Source organism: Danio rerio, chromosome 25 (assembly GCF_049306965.1).
Source record: "Danio rerio strain Tuebingen ecotype United States chromosome 25, GRCz12tu, whole genome shotgun sequence".
Taxonomy (NCBI): domain Eukaryota; kingdom Metazoa; phylum Chordata; class Actinopteri; order Cypriniformes; family Danionidae; genus Danio; species Danio rerio.
In genome coordinates this window covers 23,054,307-23,076,331 of record NC_133200.1, presented here as the reverse complement: position 1 = coordinate 23,076,331, position 22,025 = coordinate 23,054,307, and the positions used below count along the sequence as shown (strand labels likewise).

Genomic DNA, 22,025 nt, shown 5'->3' with positions numbered 1-22,025 from the left:
TTATAATAAACTTACTACAGTAAAAACTAAAACAATCTCATTTATAACAGAATGGAGTTGAACTAGTTTCTGTCCTGTCGAGTGACAGTATTTACATCTTTAAAAATCAGATTTATTAACATTTAATTGAAACATTTCATTTCAGTTTGCTTTTTTGTACCTCAGCAATAAAACACACCAACCCTCTCCATCATTCTCACTCTCTTCAGATGGAATGGTTGGCCAAATCACAATGGGCCAACTTTGGTCTGCGCGCACTACTTTAGGCATCTCTGCGATAGACTATCCAAATCATAGAAGTCAATATAAACCATGCAATGGCTATAGGTTTACAACATTCTTCAAAATAGTGTCTTTTATGTTCTACTTAAAAAAAGAGTCATAAAGGCTTGAAACCACTTGACAGCATAATTAAATGGAGAATATTTAGCATTATTTTAGCTTCTGAATAAATTGAATAAACTGAATAAATGTTAATTCAAGGGCAGCATGGTGGCCAAGTGATTAGCACTGTCGCCTCACATCAAGAAAGTTGCTGATTTAAGTCCCGGCTAGGCCTGTTGGCATTTCTGTGTGGAGTTTGCCTGTTCTCTCCATGTTCAAAGTAAAAAGACGGGGTGTAGGTGAATTGGATAAACAAAATTGGCCGTAGTTTGTAAACGTTAGAGTGTATGGGTGTTTTCCAGTACCAGGTTGCGGCTGGAAGAGCATCCGCTCCGTAAAACATAAGTTGGAATAGTTGGTGGTTCATTCCTTTGTGGCGACCCTTGACAAATAAGGGACGAAGTTGAAGGAAAATTAATAAATCAATGAATGTTAGTCCACACCACTAGATGTCATCACAACACGACTGCACATGATTAAACCTTTAAAAATAATGTTCATAGTACATTTTTTGATTCTTTTTAATTTCCTATGAAAACATAAAACGTTTTTTTAGACATTAGTGTCAGTAAAGTCTTAAAGTAGTCATGAAATCAAAATGTACTCTTATTTTTACACATATAAAAGTGCTTGTTATAAATTATGTATCTGTGCATTATCTAAAAATTAATTTGCCCTCATAATCTTTTTAAAAATATCATCCCTTCCCAAACATTTCATCTTCCCTTAAAACGATTTTTTTCTTCACTTCTGATCACTTGGAATGCCGTTCAGGAGGGGATATCCGTGCCTGTCTTGTTTATGCCCTGATTTTGTACATTGGTAAATCCTCATTTTGTCTGTATCTAAATTCCTTAATTTTGTTAACAATGCCCATCTTCCAATTGTCAGCTTTGTCCCACTCTGTGTCTATGTGTTTCAGTTCAAATTACATCACACACAAATGCACATTTTAAAGCACTTCCTTTAAGTATAACATCAGTGAAGCACACAATAAACACTCTCAGGATCCGTCAGCAAGTTATATCATCAGCATCTTCCACAAAAACCTGTTTAATTCTTGTACACCTGAGGCAATTTTCAGCAATGGCTCTAATAACGTTATTGCAACACAATCAAGTTAGATACATTGTGACAAATCATTAACGCCACAAATGAACACAATCATGATGTACGATACATTCACTCCTGCGTTATACTGGAGTGTCGAATATGTCGGATGTAACACAGAGGCATGCTTTATGGATCGGTTTTAGCGGAATATTTTAAGGTGGGAGGAGCACACGAGAGGGTGGAGCCAGGAGAGAGGGAGGAGCTACGAAAGACCACCCAGTCTATTTAAACTGGCTGATGGGGGCGGGGATTTTGATGTCTTGGCCTTTCTCCAGTTTCCTCTCACATTCAATGAGATAGTTCACTCCGTCTATCACAGTCTGCACCAGCTGGACCTGAGCACATATTGAGAAAAACAAGAGGCCAAAGTGAGGTCATACCATTCTTAGAATTTAAAAAGCAAATTAAAAAATATTACTCATCACAATATTATAATGTTCAGTACTCATCACAATAATATAGTACCACTTATCAGATGATATTTACAATATCAGGTAATGATTAGGTTTTGCAGCAAATTTTGCAAAAAATTGTCCATAGACTTAGTATGCTTTAAACACATCCAACTGAAAAATTGTTGTTTAATCCAGTTAAATATATATTTAGTCTATATTAAGTGTAAGTCTTATTTTTTTTATGAATGTTACAATAATTGCTTTATAATATGAGCTTTTTGTTGTTGTGTCATTTTGTTTTAGAACCATAAGGAAAACTTTTATTTTTAAATAAAAATAACAAGAACCTTTTCCTTTTTCAACTCGTTCCTATGACAACAAAGCTGAATTATTGCAGTTATTAAGAATATTTTGCAGCATAGCTTTTATTCTGTTTAGAAAATAAGATATGTTTCTTGAACAGCAATTAAATTAAAATCATTTTTGAAAATTTGTTTGGCACTGAACGCCTCACAATTTTGTAATCAAATACAGTGAGCCTTAGTAAGTCTTAGTGAGCATATTTAAAATCCTTAAAAACATAATTATATATATATATATATATATATATATATATATATATATATATATATATATATATATATATAAACATACATACAGTTGAAGTCAGAATTATTTTTCTTCTTTTTCTTCTAAAATTATTATTATCTCAATAATCTACAGAACAAACCACTGTTAAACAATAACTTGCCTAATTCCCATAACCTGCCTAGTTAACTTAATTAACCTAGGTCAGCCTTTAAATGTCACTTTAAGCTGTATAGAATAATGTTTAGAAATGTGTTGAAAAAATCGACTCTCTTTTAAACATAAATTGGGGAAAAAATAAACAAGCGGCCTAATAATTTAGGGGGGCTAATAATTCTGACTTCAACTATATATATATATATATATATATATATATATATATATATATATATATATATATATATATATATATATATATATATATATATATATATATATATATATACATACAATTGAAACCAGAAGTTTACATACACTCTAAAAAGGGAAAATAAGTATTTTTAAAAATATATTTGATGGTAAATCATAATAAACGTTTACTATTTTAAACGTCTGTTAGGATTACCTAAATTATTTACATTTACTAAATGCCAGAATAATAAGAGAATTTTTTTTGAGAATTTTTTCATTAATTTCTAGACAGTCAAAAGTTTACATACATTTCCTTGGTATGTTTTTTTTAGCTTTGCTTATAAACTGTATAACTTTGGTCAAATGTTTTGGGTATCCTTTCACAAGCTTCTCACAATAGTTTTGAATTTTGAAGGAATTTTGGCCCATTCCTCTTGACAGAATTGGTTTAACTAAGTCAGATTCTTGCTCACACAAGCTTTTTCAGCTCTGCCCACAAATTTTCTGTATAACTGAGTTCAGGGCTTTGTGATGGCCACTCCAAAACATTTACTCTGTTGTCCTTAAAGCACATTTTAACTAATTTGGCAGTATGCTTAAGGTCATGGTCTGTTTGAAAGACCTATTTGTGGCCAAGTTTTAATTTCCTGGCTGATGTCTTGAGATGTTGCTTCAGTATTTCTACATAATGTTCTTTTTTCATGATGCCATCTATGCTGTGAAGTGGACCAGTCCCTCCTGCAGCAAAGCAGCCCCATACTTCACAGTTGGGATGATGTTCCTAGGCTTGTAAGTTTTTCCATTTGTCCTTCAAATGTAACACTGGTCATTATGGCCAAACAGTTCAATCTTAGTTCCATCAGACCACAAAACATAAAAATGATTCTTTTTCCCAGTGTAATTTAGCTAATTGTAATCTGGCTTTTTGTTGATTTTGGCTTGTTCGTTTTGCCATGTTGTCACACAAGGAAGCAGTGTGTTTGAGGTTTTCCTTAAATACTATTCTACAGTTGTGCCTTCAATTAACTCAAATGTTGTCAATTAGCCAATCAGAAACTTCCAAAACCTTGACACCATCATCTGAGCTTTTTCAGAGGCATATTAATGTTATGGTATGTAAACTTGACTTTCAAGAAAAAGTTTTTTAAACAATTTCTCAAAAAAATCTCTTTCATTATTCTGCTATAAAGCATAACAGAAACAAATTTGAAACTCCTAACTTACCTAAAAAAAGAAAAAGTTTAGTCACATTAACATCTGACTTTTTTAAATGGTTGTGTGCCTTTTTATACAGTGTATGTAAACTTCTATATATATATATATGTATTCCTTTAGCTAAACACGTTACCCATGTAATAAACTTGTTAAATGTATTTTTTTTATATTGTACATTACATTTTGTGACCCCTAATTTTTAAATGATTACATGACCTGTTAAAAGTCTTGTCGCCTATCCAATTTTTTGGAACAACAAATAATAACTTGACTTCAAGTTGATCATTTGGTATCAGAAGTGGCTTATATGATAGGCAAAGGCCTCTAGATTACGCTTATTTTAGCAAAATAAAATATAATCATGCCTTGATTTTTAATTATTTAATTAGGACAGTAAGGTCTGACTTTGCTTAGATAAAAGTCTTGTCACCTAACAGAAATAATGTTCAGCATAGAATATAAAGTCATGCTGCAGTGAAAAAATGAATTAACTTTGTGTATGACTGTCATAAGCTTGGGCGACTGCATCCATACATCTCTGCAATGACTCCAATAACTTATTAATAAAATCTTATTAAAAAAATTTAAAGAGCTTTGATGTGGAGGCTGAAGTATGAGGAGCACTATCCTGCTGAAGAATTTGCCCTCTTCTGTGGTTTTTAATGTAATGGCCAGCACAAATGTCTTGATATCTCAGGCTGTTGATGTTGCCATCCACTCTGCAGATCTCTCGCACACCCCCATACTAAATGTAACCCAGAAATTATTATTTTTCCTTCACCAAACTTGACTGATTTCTGTGGGAATCTTGGGGCCGTGCAGGTTCCAATAGCTGTTTTGCAGTATTTGTGATGATTGGGTTGCAGTTTAACAGATGATTCACCTGAAAAATCTACCTTATGCCACTTTTCCAAATGATCAACTAGAAGTCAAGTTATTATTTGTTGCTCTTACAACTGGGATCGACGACAAGACTTTTGTCAGTTAGTGTAGATTTTTTTGCAGTTTTTGTGCATTTAAAGAAAACAGCACAGGATACTGATATCATTACGAGATCTTAGACTCCACTGACCTCTGATTGGCCCAGCCTGTCCAGATTGGAAATATCAAAAGTGCTTCCAACAGCAGCCGTGTCCACTCCTCCAGTCCCTCTTTTCTGGAGCCGCAGGTTATCCAGGATTTTAGAAAAGCGAGGGTCCTGCAAAAGAAAACATGTTTTTTTTTTTGTATATAACTTTTGTTAGACAAGCTATTTATGGATATTATAATCCACATACATGCTCTTAATTATTTTCGGGTTATCCTAACACCAAATGTAATGCATCAGATTTGCTTATTGGAAATAAATCCTGTACAATATTATTAACATGGCATGGAATAGGAAAGAAAGTGAAGACCTTGCTGAGGCGAGGAAGATTAACATGGACTCCAGCTCGCAGCCCAGTGCCCAGGTTTGACGGACAGGTGAGAATGTAACCCAGACGCTCATTCCACATGAATTCCCAACCCTTCTCCTGAATTAGTCTCTCAACCTGAGAGACAGAGAGCAAAAATGTGTTGTGAGGATGATACAATAGTGATTGGTGATAGTTTACTAAAGAATTATTTAAATATAAAAAGCAAACAATGTATATAGTATTCAAAATAATAGTTCACACAAAATATTTCATTTACTAACACACAAATGGTTGCAAATCTGTGTGTGGGAAAAGATATTATGGAAATCTATAGCTATGCAGTCTTTTTTTCTTTCTTGCTTAAAAGAAGAAATAAAAACCCTGTGTCTAAAAAAAAAACATGGATGTAAGATTATCTTTAAGAATAAGCACCATACCAAAATTGTTTATACATACAATATGCAGACCATACAGTTGACACTAATTTCATAAGAAAAGTACAGGCAAACTTTATGCAAGCCGCCTGATTTTTTAAACTATGTGAATACTGTTGAATTGTTTTTGCACAGCAAAGTTTGTTTGTCCAAACAGTTTTAGTACTGAACCAGACTGCTCTTGGAAGAGACATATCAATACATTGGAAGAGACATAACAAAAACAACAGAAAAAATAATGAGTTGTAGACACAGTCTCATATTTAATCACATGTATAATTCAAGGGTTACACTACACATTTCGTTCAATAGACTACCATACATCTTAATGCGGTAAAACGCTAATTTGCTGAACTGTGTTAGATGCAATAACGTCACGTTCAGCAAAATATTTCTTAATTGAATGTCAAGAAAAACAGCTTATTTTATGTGACGTATGATAAGTTTTTGCAATAGTTTCTATTATTAGACCAGCTGTTTTTAAAGTGAACAGCCTTCTATTTTTATTCTATATTTGGCATAATTGACAGAAAAGCATAGCATGTGCTAAGATTTTTAGCTGATTAGCTAAGATTATTACTAAGATTATTAGCTAAGATTATTACATTACTCTTAATGTGAAATGTAAATACACTCTATGGCAGTATGAATTTAGGAAGACCTTGCATCTAAATAGATACAAAAATTAAATACAAATATATAATAATGTAAACTACAATGTCTGCAATGACATCTTGCTTAAGACAGGAATGATCAATTTGCCCCAAAATCAAAGGTTAATGTTTTTTCATCAAGCGGCGTAAAAAAATCTAAATTCTCAGGATGAAACTTTTTAATGTTTGTGTAAACTATACATTGGAGTATACTTAGAAAGGTTATGAAGGCTCTGAAACAAAGCAAACTTTGAGCTTACGACAGGCTCGCTGTATAATTACACACAGATGCATGTCTGGCAAGACAATGTGTTTACATCTGTGTGTCCAAAAAAGGACATTGGTCTGAGCTGCAATAAACACAGCTGCAGCATCTCTGCTAGACAAATAATGGAGTCTTGTGTGTGATTTTAACAGTGACTGAGATCCACATGTGAACATGTGCATGACCTCACCTCTTGGAGACCCTTGCAGAAACGCTCAAAGACCCTTCTCATGTTGCCTCCCTTCTCCATGGAGATCACACGGGTGTGATCTTCCTCGTTGATCCACACCAGGAAGGTTTTCTCATTGTTGTGCCTGGAATAGAAATGTATCTGGTTACCATAATCTGCAGAATTATTGAGGCCTAGGTTTTCAGCCTATAAATAATGTATATGGCATGTGGTGACATTGGATTTTTGAACATCTTATGGACTGAATGTTACATTTTAAAGAGATCTTGACCAAAATAGAAGGAGACACTTCATTATCAGCGACCTTCTTGCTGTAAGGCGACAATGCTAACCAGTTAGCCACGATGTCGCTTATACTTCAAACTTTGATACTAAAATGGGTCAACACATTTGAGTAGATATTAACATTTTCATGATTACTTTCAAAATAAGAGCCTGTCCTCTGTTCTCAAATTAAATTAACCATGACCTTATTCCACTTTTAGACTAGCGATTAGGTATAACGATGTCAGAAATGCTTTGTTAGCTCAAAAACCATTAGGGTTTTAAATAAGAGGCAATTCCTAAATTGAGCCTGCTAAGACTGGCACACTTTCTCTTGCTGGAAGGAGGAAGAAGTGAAAGAAGGAGGATGAATAATGCAGGAGATGTAAGTGAGCCACGGGTACACTCCATGATCAATATCAAACCACAGCAGAGGAGGTTGCTCCAGACTATTTCTGGGTGTTCTGTCAGGTATTGTTCACCCTCAAACCCTTCCAGCATCACTTTGAATCTTTTCACTAAGGTTAAAGTGCATGTATTACAATCATTTAAGCTCAATATTTTGTTCTAAGCACTTTGTTGTAACGCATGCCAGCAATGCTAAAAAAAAATGAAAGGGTTTTTGCAGCAATGCATAGAAAAACATTTCTGTTCCCTTTTTAGCCAAGATCGTTTAAATCATTTAGTAGAGTTTTTTTTCACGTTAAATATCTTTTTGTGGGATTAAAACGATTACTGAATGTTAAAAGTTCTTCTTGGAGCACTCAATGCCAATAATCTTGTTAAAGAGTTTAATTAGAGCATTTCCAAGTAAACATGACCCTCCCTGTCCTCAAAAGACACACTCACTAGTGAATCAAATTAGAGGTTGTAGTCTTCAGTGTCCTTGTTAGAACACCCTGCCTTCCATCTAGGAATTTCACATTCGAATCCCACTTGTAGTGGAGCAAGTAAAACCTGAGGGGGTATATTGGTGCAGTGACCCAGATGGTAATGAGATTTAATAAGAAAAATAATAATTCCTTACATTTAGCGCTATTCTGGACACTCAAAGTGCTTTACAAATTTTTGGGTAGAATCTCCTCATCCTCCACCAGTGTGCAGCATCCACCTGGATGACATGACGGCAGTCGTATTGCACCAGACCACACACCAGCTGATTGGTGTAGAGGAGACAGGGTGATGAAGCCAATTATGATTTGGGGATGGTTAAGAGGCCATGATGGACAAAGGCCACTGGGCAAATTTGTCATGAATGTTGAGGTTAAACCCCTACTCTTTTTCGAAGGACATCTTGGGATTTTTAACAACCACAGAGAATCAGAACCTCGATTTAATGTCTCATCTGAAAGACGGTGCTCACTGAGCAGTATGGAGTCCCCATCAATATATTGGGGCGTTAGGACCCGCACAGCGTTGAGCATCCCCTGCTGGCCTCACTAACACCACTTCCGGCAGCAACCTAGCTTTCCCATGTGGTCTCCCATCCAGGTACAGATCAGGCCAGCTTTAGTGGGCAACCATGTGATTAACTGTAACAGAGACTGGCATAGCAGGAATGGCGCAAATAAACCTAACTCCCCTGGCCTCAAAAGGACACCTTAATGACTCACGCTAGAGGCTATGGTCTTTACTATCCTTTGTGAGCGTACCTGCATTCCACTTTAAATCTTGATAGGGACAATTATAGTAGAATAGGAGGGTGTACATTGGTGCCGTGATCCAAATATAAAGGAAGTTCATGGGATTATGTGCAACACAGAAGCATAAGGCTTACTCTTTTGGTCTCAAGTAGTACATTAGCAACTCACATTAGCAGCTATGTTCTTTAGTGTAACTGTTAGTGTGTGTAAACTATATACCAGAAACACCAGTTCAAATCCCACTTAGGGCAGGGACTAGATTCAAGTGAAAATGGCATACTATACTCTATATAGAGACTATATGTCTCTCTGTACATACTGTTCACACTACAGAAAAAAAAAATGAATGTGTAAATGAACTCACCAGATGCCTCTAGCGTCAGGCCAATCTCGAGCCATACCCGCACATGTCAGCAATGGCGATACAGGTTTATCAAACAGGAAGTGATCCTATATACCAAAACAAATGGCCAGATTGATTACTTCGGTTTAAGCTGACTACTGAATGCAGTATAATTACGTTTGTGAATATACCCACATCAATAAGCTGCTGCTGCTCCTGTTCAGTCATTACAGTCAGGCTGTAGTATTTTCCAGTCAAATCCCCTTTTAGGCCTGCCAAAGCATCAACCACAACCCTCTCCACCTCTCTGCGCTCAGCACGGGTGCAGGCCGGGGGGAGACTCAGGCCTCGGATACTCCTGCCCGTCCTGACTCGAGAAGACAGCACGTACTTCTCATCAAACATGCCTCCTCGTATCTGATGGGAACAAAGTAGGACAAGCATAATGCAAGTAACTCGAAACCTCAAGGCTTGTGTCTGTTACCTGACTTTAATAAAGCATGTATGTGAATGCCAAACTATCGTGACAATATATAACTGGGTGTTTATTATGCAGCTATGTGCACTTTTGATTGTTTTTTTACATTATTTCAGTATGTTATTTTTTGGAGGAAACTGTAGTGGCATCAATGACTTTTACATGGATAGTTCACAATTTTTTATTTCCCTTTGTTTCAGACCTGTCTTAATTTCTTTTTTCTGTTGAACACAAAATAATATATTTTACAGAAAGCCGGATATCTGTATTTGTTTTTCCTACTATGATGTAGACAATAAAGCTCATAAATGTTTAAAACCAGTAAATAGTGAGTATATTTAAAATTTTTGCATGAACGAACCCTTTAGTGCTGCAATGAGAAAGAAATAGTGATATTTTCTTTCATATTATGAAATATAATTTCATAACAGAATATCAACAATTAAATAATGAACATGTTGTTTATTGTATAGTAATGTAGGTATTGTGTACAAAATTAAGGAGCCAAAAGATTAATTTATAGAATATTGTATTATTTAGTTGTACAGAATTAAAAAAAATAAATAAAAACACAGATTAATCGTTCACAAAAATACTGGAAATTTAATGTGTCAATGTTATGGTGAAATTATACAAGTAATTAAACAACTAAATAATAATCCACCAAATTCCACTGTCGACTGACTTACTGACTGAGTGACCGACCGATCCCCCCATCTTCTTCCTTCCCTACACCAGACCGAGAGTTTTTCAAAAGCAATCCAGAGAAAGAAAAGCCCTTGTGGCAGCCTAATTTTTATCACGTTTTCAGATTTTACCACATTCTCACCCTGTTATTTACTTGTTTATTTAATTTTATTTTGGCTTTTGCCTTACCCGCTTTCTGGAGCTATTCTTTACTAGACTTGAACCCCGTTGTCACGGTCAACTCCACTCTGTGTCTCAAATCCTCCAATGTACACGGTGAGCCAATGGACAAACTGGTAACAGCAGAAAAGCTGTCCATATGGAGGTAAGCGTGAAAAGGAACGGCGCCATACCGCCTAGTAGCGTTTGTTTTAAAGAAAAAATGCAACCATAAGTTCCTCTGGCTATATAATTCACGATCTCCAGAAAAGTATATAGGTCTACGTTTTCAGAATGAGTGGTTTTTTTTTTTGTCACTTAATTTACACTGGAAATGTTTAATATTTGTAAATAACAATATACAAACTTAATAACGTGATTTGTTGTGATTAAAAGTATTTTAAAGTCACAATTTTAGATAGAAATTTTAAAGACATAATTTCTGATCTTTTAATGTATTTCACTGTTAAAAAAAAAAAACTTTCAAAAAACATTTGAAGAGTTCAGATGCAAAAGCCGCCAAATCCCACTTCTATCAAAAAAGACATAATGACATTTAGTCATTAGGCTTTAGGTATATAGTACGTTCAACAAATAGATTTGCTTCAAATTATCTGAATCTCAGCGTCAGCGCATTCAGAAATAACAGTTTGTTTGCAAAAGCTTCTAAATGCCAACTGCCTTTGACAGCAAAAGCCACTATATCCCGAGAAGCAATCAGAAGGCGAGAATCGAATCATATGTTTTTAATGTAGCAGCACACTGATATGCCGGCTGACTGAGGAGACTGTTTTATGCTGCTTTTGAATTAAATTTTAAAAGATGGAATTTGATGAACTGGACGAGCCTATCCAACCGTCAGTGGATGTCAAATGAAAACGTTCCTTACCTTTAACTCATTGCATTATAAGAAAAAGAAAACACATGTACAGTCGGAAGTGTAACATGCATTTATAATGTTTTTTTGCGTAGCAACGCTACTTTGAATGAGTCTGTTTTACTATACATTAAATGGCAACTGCGTTTCACGAAAGACAGAGTTAAGATGCCATTCTTTTATCCCACGTAGATGCTATGAGGATAAACAAGAGACCAAGCCCTTAAGTATGATGAGAATGATAAAATCACAGCTTCTAAAATTGTCTGAGAGACATCCCCCTTTGTCCAGTAGGCCTACCTTGTGTTTTATTTGTTAATTTAAGCAATTTAAAGGGGTGGTCCACTACTATATCATATTTTAAACTTTAGTTGGTTGTGCAATGTAGCTGTGTGAACATAAACAGCATCTCTGAATGTAAAAAGCTCAAAGTTCAATGCAAAGGGAGAACTTAGTTTTTACAGAGTTAGCTTAGCAAAGCCTACAATGAACGAATTTTGGGGACTACAAGAAAATACTTCTGGGCCTTGTAAGATCACTAACGTACTTTTACTGCGCACAAACACTGTACAGCTAAGGGCCGTGGCCAGAGGCGCTGTAATGTTATAGCAGAGATAGAGCTAAAATTTCGTCCAAACGCTGCTATTTCCACAGAGCTTTGTCTGTTTCTTTATTTGGGCTTCCAAAGGACATGACACAAAGACAGAAGTGCTTACAGTTCAATATTAATTATGTTCCACAGACTTATAAAATACATAGCAAGCATGATTTGACAAAACACAGCTCCAGAATCTTTCCCGGTTTAGTGCTGGATTCGGTTAAAATCTCCTTAAAGCAGAAGCTGTGAATTACAACCTGTAGGTGTTTTCATTTGTTAAAAATGATCATGACATGTACAGTGTCTAGGGTTAACGGTATGCTTTAGCAACGATGTAAACAGGAAATGCTGTTTTGCACTGCAAAAGATTTAGCTACAAATTCATATTTATTAGTCAAACTGCTGTAAAGACACACACACACACACTTCAGCTCTATGTATGTTGTGTGCGTGACTTTGCATTCCACGTTTCCACTATCGTGCCTAAAGCGAGCAAGCCAGGGCGAGCCAAGGCCAGTCGCGTTTTCACTGTAACTTCCGGGGCCTAATCGGGCCAAATCGGGGCTTTCTTGGGGCCAGCGGAGGGCCTTTTTCGGCCCGCCGAATACCTTGGGCCAAAGAGGGCCAACTGGGGCTAGGGGGCGGAGTGAAAGGAGAGGCGGAGTGCGGACACAGTTTTCCGTTCGCACACGAGTATGCGCCAAACAAATAAATAAGGGAAAGAAAACATCTAGCCTTATAGGCTGGGGTCTTTTTGCGTATGATTGCCCTTATGTTTCCCTTTTAAATGTAAGGCTGCTCCATAAATAATAAAGTTTTCATTTATAAGTGACTTTTGTTTGCTGTGTTCTCCTTGATGTTTCGATAACGCATAATAATCTTTACACCATATTAAAGACACAGCAGCCAGTAAAGGTTTTCAAGAGTGTTTTTGCGCGTTTAGATGCCTGTATGTGTGTGTGAGACCGAGGAAAAGAGAGCAAAGCTCTGTTGATGCCGCACAGCTTTTTTCTTTTTGATATTTATTTTGGATATAATACACAATATAAATTCAACAGAAAGACATGAAACTTTACAAATTTCATGTCCACTTTTGTAGGCTCAAAACAATAGTGTCATATCTTCATAAAATAGCCTAAGCAATATAGAAATAATTTAAATAATTACAAATGTTGGATATAATAAAATCACATTAAATAACCAAGCCAATATGAAACAAATAAAAGCTAAACCAATTTAGGTATATACAATAGCCTACATAAATCAAACCGTTTTAAAGCCATATTAAACTTTCATTTTACAAAGGCCTCTCTGAAAAAAAAAAAGATTTTAAATATTTTCTAAAAACAATAAACAGCGAAGATGGTTTGAAATATTATTTGTTAAGTATTTGGATACGATGATATTAATCAAATTTTGCAAACAGAGCATTTTTTTTGGTGAGTGAAAGCAGAAACTAGGCGACCTTATAGGCTAGGCTATCTTTTTTTCTTAAATACGTGAAGAGCTTTATTAGTGAATAGCTGCTGAGCGCAACGAAACATAGGCAATATTTTATTACTTGCTCTTATGTGCTGAAACACTTAAAAATTTTCTTTAATATCCTTAAATAAAGGGGAATCACCTATTTTCTGTCTTAATTAACAGAGAATTTCTGTTATTTTATCTTATGGATTTGTTGCGCTCACTGCGCTGGGTCCATCCGTTAGACGGTGAATAAATGAATATGATGTATGAGAACACACAGGCCTGTGCGTATAGACAATACGACAATACGTCGTGTAACGCGTTATGTTAAAAAAAAATACAGGAGAGCTTACCTAACTCGTGTAGCAGCAGAAAAATAAATCACGGCTCACACAGGTCACATCCCACATCTTGTATTTTATTCTTCTGTCACGATATATTACAGGAAATAACTTAATCCGAGCATCAGAAAAAAGAAAAAGTAAGTCCGCGCATATGTGCTTGTAACACATGTATACAGAAAGTTCACACATTCACACACAAACATAGACACACGCAATAGCGATGTCTCTAAAAGACACTCACTCGTTACAGAGACTTGTCAGATTTTATTTTAGAGAGTAGGCATGAGGTTGACTGACTGTTTACACAAAATGCGCGTGCTTGTACGGACATGACATGGAGCCGAGCCACGAATCATAGCACATTGTGACGATGACCAATCAGAGTCACTTGAGGGAGGGCCTTTCAGAGGAACTAGGAAATATATTCATGTTAGCTGAGTAGCTGTATATAATCACTGTGATATTTATGAAAAAATAACGCGATTTCCTTCAAGTGAAACATGAGCACACATTGCTTTACATCTTATGAACACAATTAAGCCTTAAAATTACATTCTAAACCACCCCTTTAATGCTTAATATAATGTACAAAAAAACTATACATTATTTATATTACTTCATAATACCTATACATCTGATAAGCTTTTTATAATAATAGACTATGCACAGATATTAATGTTTCATAACATTTTACACTACATTATTTGAATTTAAGAGGTTTAATTTACAATGTTTGTAATGTTTACATTGTTCTACTTACATTAAATCTAAATCCCAAATATCAGAAATGCCAACAGATTGTTAAGATTTAATTAATGGCAGTATATTAATTGATTAATGCACTTACTTGACAGATTTCATTTGTTCGCTTTCCTTTGGCTTTTTCCCTGGTTTATCACAGCAGAATGAACCCCCACTTACTTGACAGATTTATATATTTTAGGTGGTTTGTGTAATGTGTTTTATGTTTGGTAAAATAATCTCTAATTGCATCTCTCGTGATTTTTTTAACTAATTACACTGTCTTGTTCCAATAGGTGGATTTAGAGGTTTTTGCAAAAATAGCAGAAGTGGGTTTAGCTGGTTTTGACGCAAAAGAAAATTTACATTGTTAAAAACCAAAGAACTGTCTAAAGTGACGTTTTTGAAAAAAAGTTATTTTATTTACTAGCTAAAATCTTATTATTAAATATAAAAAGAAACTTCTGAACCTAATCAGAACTCAATGCTCATTTACAAGAAAAGAGCTCTGATGGATTTAGAGGGTTTTGCATCTGAACTCTTCATCTCTTGGTAGGTAAAAAGTACCCACAAGTCAAGAAACAACCCACTACAGCAGGGCTATTCAATTGGTGGCCCCCAAGGCAATTTGTTCCAGCCCTCCATTTAGTGTGACCAAGACATCAAAAATAAATATAGTTCAGTCAAAAAAAACGGTCGCTATGAAGTGATGTGCATCTGTTCAATACAGCACGAGCTGCAGTCAAAAACATTGGGATATGTTTGTAGAAAAGGCCATTTGTATAATGCACTGATATCAATACTAGGGATGCAATGATTAGCCGATTTCACTATTAACCTCGCTTAAACTCATTACGGTTAACTAATCGTAAAGATTAACAAAACTGCTGCAACTAAACAAAGTTATGCCATATGTGGCATATAATAATAAGCTAATAAGGCTAATAAGCACACACATTGGCATAACTATAGCAACAGGCCGTTCACATATTGCGTCTTTTCCCCATAAAAGTTCATTATTTCCAATGGAGACGTGAGAATATTGGGAGCAGATCTCCAGGCACACACAGTGGAAATTCTTTCACGCTGTTGTGCGTGGCTTTACGAATTATTAAATCATTAAAAGAATTATGTATGTATGAACACAGATAATAACGACAGTTCATTTAAATTCTTAGCTAATATATAGATTAAATGAACATTAGACAAATACTATTTTTATTTATTCTTTGTTTTATTTATTTATTCATTGTTCTGTCATTTATTTTCATTGTAAATTTATCACTCATGTTTGAATCAAAAACTTTTTTATATTTATTTTTAAAGCTAAAGAGAGAAATTGACTATTGCTTGTTATTGTAGTTTTGTGCTGTATTTGGTTACTGAGCAGCAACAAACAACACTTTAAAATATAAGCAGTTTTCTTGTGATTTTCAAAACTAGTAGTGTTATAAATCTAATAAAAGCATAATAATCCTGATAACCAACCACAAAACCATGATTATTCTTCAGACTATAATCGTGCAAACAAATCGTTTCATCGCTAATTGTTACGCCGTTCAAAACATAACATATGAATGTGTCTAAATGTAGAAGAAGCCTACTTTAGCAATACACTGATTTTATTGTGCTTGGAAAATACAACAGTTGAATATGTTTGCAAAAAAATGCCACATTGTACAATGCACTGATATTATTCAGTTTCAAAATACAACATATTAACATTTTAATCTAGAAAAAGCCACTGTGGATCTCTAAAGGAACAAAACTACAACACATGGGCTCTTATATTGCTGTTGTGTTGTATTGCAAGTCATATCTCTACGGCCCCTCATTTGGGATGCTTTTTATGAACTGCCCCCCATGACAAACTAATTGAATAGCCCTGCACTACAGTTAAAATTGCATGTGTGACTAAAGTGTTTCCTCCTACCTTACTGGAATCCAGGTCAGTGGGGTGTTTCATGTTGCAGGGGTCATAACCATTGTGCCTTTCTTTGATGACTGGGTTGAAGATGTCAGCAAAAACCTGCAGATAGAAATTGTGATGTACTTTAGTCCTCCAAAACTGCAAATCTCTTAATATGCTAAATGTGTGATACATAATATCCTCTCACCTCATATGACTCTTCATCTCCTGCCACCATTCCTACTGTCTTTATGAAAGGATGACCTGGATTGTCCACGCCAGTCTGAATGGCTTCGTCCAAAGTGTAACCGTTCGGAGTGGATTTATCACACAGCTTTGCGTATACGGCAGGAGTCAGGTGACTGGCCATACAGTTATTGTGCTTACGCAAATCTGGATATTCAGCACTGTTGAGAAAAAGAACTAAGATTTAGCTTTCATCTGAAAATAAAAGACACAGGCTGTGTTTGAATTCAAGTGAGGTGTCAAGCAAGACAAGATTTGTTGGGTGTGCTAATACAACAGTGTTAACCTTTTGAAAATTGGCTTTATTAGTAAAAGTGTAGTAAACATTTTTGATTTTGGTGCACTGACTACTATTTGCACAACCGCATTTTTGCTATGACATCATGCACAAGCTATGGTTATTGTTACAAAACCATGGTGAATTTGTGGTTACTATGGTTTTAACCAAAATAGCTATGCTTTTTGGTATTTATATAGTTTTATTTGTAGTAAAACCATGTTTAATTTAATAAACTAGTAGTCAAAACCCCATAAAAAGGTTTTGTTCCAAAAAATCAGTATTGATTTTGAATATATTGTGAATTGTTTAAAATGCTTCCTTCATTCATTTTCCTTCGGCTTAGTCCCTTTGTTTGTCAGGCGTCGCCACAGCTGAATGAACCGCCAACTTATCCAGCATATGTTTTACAAAGCGGATCCCCTTCCAGCTGCAATCTAGTACTGGGAAACACCCATACACTCTCATTCACACACACATATACGTACACTAGGGCCAATTTAGTTTATTCAATTTACCTGTAGCGCATGTGTTTGGACTGTGGGGGAAAGTGGAGCACCCGGAGCAAACCCACGCGAACATGGGGAGAACATGCAAACTCCACAAAGAAATGGCAAATGGCCCAGCCGGGACTTGAACAAGCGACCTTATTGCTGTGATGCGACAATGCTACCACTGAGCCACTTTGTCGCCCTGCTTAAAAAGCTTTATACAAGTTAATGTTTTGTTGTGCTACCTGCCAAATCTGCGTTTTTTGGCGTCAAAAACCTGGATTGGAGTTGGCTACCAACAGCGCACTTTAGCGTCAAACGCGCATTTCAAATGCGTCAGAATTCCTTGGAATAAGCCTCATGCACGTTGTGCCTTTAAAAATGTGAATTGATAAAATGTGAATTGGATGTGAGCATATAAATCTATGTGTAGGCCTAATGTATGCAATGTAAATCTATGCATATTGGCAAAGAAAGTAAATAATAAATAAATAAACAAACAAAAAACAGGCTATTTGCATATATTAACATTTTACTAATGATGGTGTGATTATTCTTGTTCAATTATGCTATAAAGGATGCTATAAACGTAAACGCAAAAAAGTCAATATGTAAATGGTTTATTCATTATTAATTAATTGATTTATTGATTGATTGATTTTGTTTTAGAATAAATAAACAAGCAGACCAATTCAAGGTGAAAATATGCCTAATTTGATTATTAATCGTCACATTCGGGACTGTGCAACTAGAACATTCCCGCTCATTTAAATACACATTTTTGACGCCCACTCTGGTATTTGTGTAACACAATGGCTCGTGTGCCACGGCATCACAGTATTTCATTGTCTTCTGCAACATATGCTGGTCATGACAGATCGGTATGATGGCTGCATTACCTCGGGGGATAGATTCTCCGGACGCTCGATCCTGCGCTGACATGCTGCTCCCTGTTCAAGAAGAACCCGACGGTCAGAGATCCCGCACCGACCAGCGACAAGATGCCAACCTTCCTGTTACCTGACAAAATCCGTGCGAAGCTGCTTGCCATTTTAACACCTCAACCGCAGAACAGAGCACTCCAGATGAATGTGGTCTTGAAGGATGGAGAGACAGAAGGATAGACACCGGGATTACTGGAGGATGCAGGAATGCTGCGGATAAAATGTCCTTCTCCCAGTACAAGCTCGCCCTCCCTCCTTTGAGCAGCTTCACAATCAGATGATTCAGAAACTCGTCGAGAACCAGCTTCTCACACCCTTATTACCGTAAACCACTCAACAACCTTGAATAGACTACATAGGCTACACATTTTATTATACGGTGACTTTTCTATATTAATGTACTGACGTTTTGAGGGGAACAATAAACGATTCGTTAACCATAAAACAAGCGACAGATCATATGAAACATGTACGTGACTTTGAAGCTCATTGGTGCAGCTTCACCTGTAAAACGTGTGCGCACGCCCGTCTGCAGCACGCGCATGCGCATGCGCACTAGGGGTTAAGGCTGATGAATGGCCCCGTTGCATAAATTATATGGTTGTTTAGAAATAGGTTGAGATTTGGATTTCTGTGGTTGGTATATACCAGCAATGATTAGTTTAACTTGAGGAAAACTAGATGCTTGTTTACCCTTGATTAGTATTTATGGAATGGGTGTTATAAATGCTCAGTTAGCTACATCACAAAATGGCTCCGTTTGTTACATCAGGAATCTATTAGTAGTGGAACAACTGATTTCCGAATTTTATAACGACAGAAAAGAAAAGGAAAAAAAAGATTTCCGAATTTTATAACGACAGAATTTGACTAACAAAACGTAACATTTTTGTTTAAAAAGGCTATAATTTTTTTTTACAAAAGCATTTAAAGTATTGCAATATTGTAACTTATTAATAACACATTTTATCCACAACAACTTAACAATTTTAACAAATATCAGCAAACAATGCTCACTTTAAAAATACTACAGTAAATTACGGTGAATTCTGTATGTTTTTGAACCGCACTATAGTAAAGTGTAGGCTATTATTCTCTTGGCTATTAGTTATTACAACACTGTTGATGAATGCTGTAGTGTACTGTCGTGTTTTAAGTATGGTGAACTGATTAAGTGCTACTTTAGTTTTTTTTTTATATTATAATAAATTATGGTGTATCGCAGAATAACATACCCTATTTATAGATAACTCATTGTAGTGGGTAGCCCAATTTGCAACATAGGCTCATTCTAAAGATGTAGCTTTTTATATATATATATATATATATATATATATATATATATATATATATATATATATATATATATATATATATATATATATATATACATACATACATATATATATATATATTTATATATATATATATATATATACATACATATATATATATATATATATATATATATATATATATATATATATATATATATATATATATATATATATATATATATATATATTTCTGGAGATCGCAAATTATGTAGCCAGAAGTATGTATGGCTGCATTTTGTTTTAAACCCACCCACCATTTTGTTGTTCTTTTTCACACTTTCACACTTCTGTATGGATGGCTTTCCCACTTTACCAGTTTGTCCAGTGGCCATGTCAGTGGTGGACGTCAGACACAAAGAGAAGTTGACCACGATAACACGGTTCAAGTTCGGTGAAGAACAGTTGCAGAAAGCGGGTAAGACAAAAACAAAATCCAAAAAGTAAAATGTACAAGTAAATAACCGGGTGAGAATGTGGTAAAATCTGAAAATGTGGTAAAAAAATCAGGCTTTCTCTGGATGCTTTTCAAAACTGTCAGTTGGGTTGAGGGAAGTGGCTGGGCGGATCAATTGGTGCTTTTGAAAACACTTCAGGGGTTTAGGGAAGGAGGAGGGTCAGTCAGTCGATCGGTGAGCCAGAGAAATTTGAGATCTTAAAAGCACACAGTGACCTCTGGTGGATTCGTGAAAACAAAAGCTGCATAAAACGTAGCTTCTGGAATGTATTTGGCGCTCTCCAAAAATGTATATAGATGTATGTTTTCAGAATGAGCATGGGTTGCTAATTTTATAGACCCTATTGACAATACTACAGCTACTGAATTAGGTTAACACATGACCACAACATATTAATTTATGTACTTTACTATATAATCATTCAAAAACATTACAGTATTAACTATAATTTAATTTAGTATTTTTCACGCACACAAGAATATTGCATTTGGCAAAATATGAATGCATTGCAAGCATAGATCAAAGATAGGACGTCCCATTTTAATGTTAGCATCGTTTCAATTCAATTTACAAATGTAATTTAAAATAAATCGAAAAAAATATTCCATTGATACTTTAATACTTTGATTATCTTTCGTAAAAATAAATGTCAAAATACTATCCAAAAATGACAATATAAAAAACTCTACACTAAACTAAAAACGTCAAAGCATTCTTGCTGACATTACTATGTGTTATACTGGTTTAAAGGATAGGAATAAGTAATATTTAAAATAGATTTGAAATGACAATAAATTAGTTATTTTGAGGCTGCACTGTATTACAATATTTTATTAAATAATTCTTGTTCTAAATCGCACAGTGTTTTGTGCTAATGAATTTAACTCATAACCCTTTTGGACAACCAAATTAGCCTACTTCCAAGTATTATGGAGGGTCGAAAAAGGTGCATTATAATAATCAATATTGCTATCAGTAAATGTGGTGTCTTGATTTTGTGAAAAATTTAACATAGATGTTGTAAATAGTCATGTGACCATTTACAGTATATGACTGTATATATATATATATATATATATATATATATATATATATATATATATATATATATATATATATCATTCTTAAGTCCTTAAAAGGGAGCATTTAAACAGCTTGACAGATACAGTGATCGCATTTGTTGCATAAAGTATTTAAGTCCAGCATAAACATAATATTAATAACATTCATGACAAATTGTTTCTCGTCTTTATTGAATAACTACAAATGCATATTTGCTCTGTTGGACTCCAAGCAAATGCACGTGATTATTTATCTGAAAAACATTTTGGTGAAACATGAGTTAACCTACATTCATCATAAGCCAGATTTATAGGCCTAACCTTTGAAACTGGTCTTAGTTGGGATTAAAATCCCTGTTGAAACCGTTCCACTAGAATTTATTGCAAAAATCATGTGAAATAAACAAGAGAATTACATCTAAGTCTGCATAATAATCCCTTACGGTATTGTCCAGCAAGCTGGTCATTATTCTGAGATTAAACCAGAGTTTAAGTGTTGCCAGCCAGAAATGCCAATGAGAGTATTGCAGGGATATTTCAATGGAAATTCAGTGCAAACGTGTAATGTTTGAACAAACATGACATTCATCAAATGCCAAAGTACTCCAACAAAGCTAAAAATGAATGAAACATTAAATGGCTTAGTGCACAAACTCTGAAAACTTACCAGATGCTTCTGAATCCAGCAGAAGTTGGTCTTCTCAAGTGTGGTGCTGTAC

The 22,025-nt window shown here is 35.1% G+C and overlaps 1 protein-coding gene and 1 long non-coding RNA gene across 2 annotated transcripts; one reads left to right on the top strand and one right to left on the bottom strand.

Moving 5' to 3' along the window:
- Positions 1–1,334: 1,334 nt before the first annotated feature.
- ckmt1 (creatine kinase, mitochondrial 1) lies at positions 1,335–22,025 on the bottom strand. Its single transcript, NM_198801.1, has 10 exons — positions 21,974–22,025; positions 18,409–18,605; positions 16,704–16,902; positions 16,520–16,615; positions 9,431–9,652; positions 9,257–9,342; positions 6,986–7,109; positions 5,444–5,578; positions 5,119–5,244; positions 1,335–1,832 (listed from the first exon to the last, which is right to left on the bottom strand). Exons 2-10 carry the CDS (start codon positions 18,558–18,560, stop codon positions 1,719–1,721), a joined length of 1,254 nt encoding a protein of 417 aa, NP_942096.1. The 5' UTR covers positions 18,561–18,605; positions 21,974–22,025; the 3' UTR covers positions 1,335–1,718.
- LOC141380959 (uncharacterized) lies at positions 9,935–18,675 on the top strand. Its single transcript, XR_012400398.1, has 2 exons — positions 9,935–12,350; positions 15,923–18,675. It is a non-coding gene; the product is annotated as an uncharacterized lncRNA (long non-coding RNA).

Bases quoted from the DNA above. Each gene is read 5' to 3' on its own strand.
- ckmt1 (NM_198801.1), bottom strand. From the start codon at position 18,560: ATGGCAAGCAGCTTCGCACGGATTTTGTCAGGTAACAGGAAGGTTGGC. The intron at 7,110-9,256 runs GTGAGTTCATTT...TTTCTATTCCAG, and splicing joins CCTGACGCTAGAGGCATCTG to GCACAACAATGAGAAAACCT. The intron at 1,833-5,118 runs GTCAGTGGAGTC...ATATGTGCTCAG, and splicing joins ACAGGCTGGGCCAATCAGAG to GTCCAGCTGGTGCAGACTGT.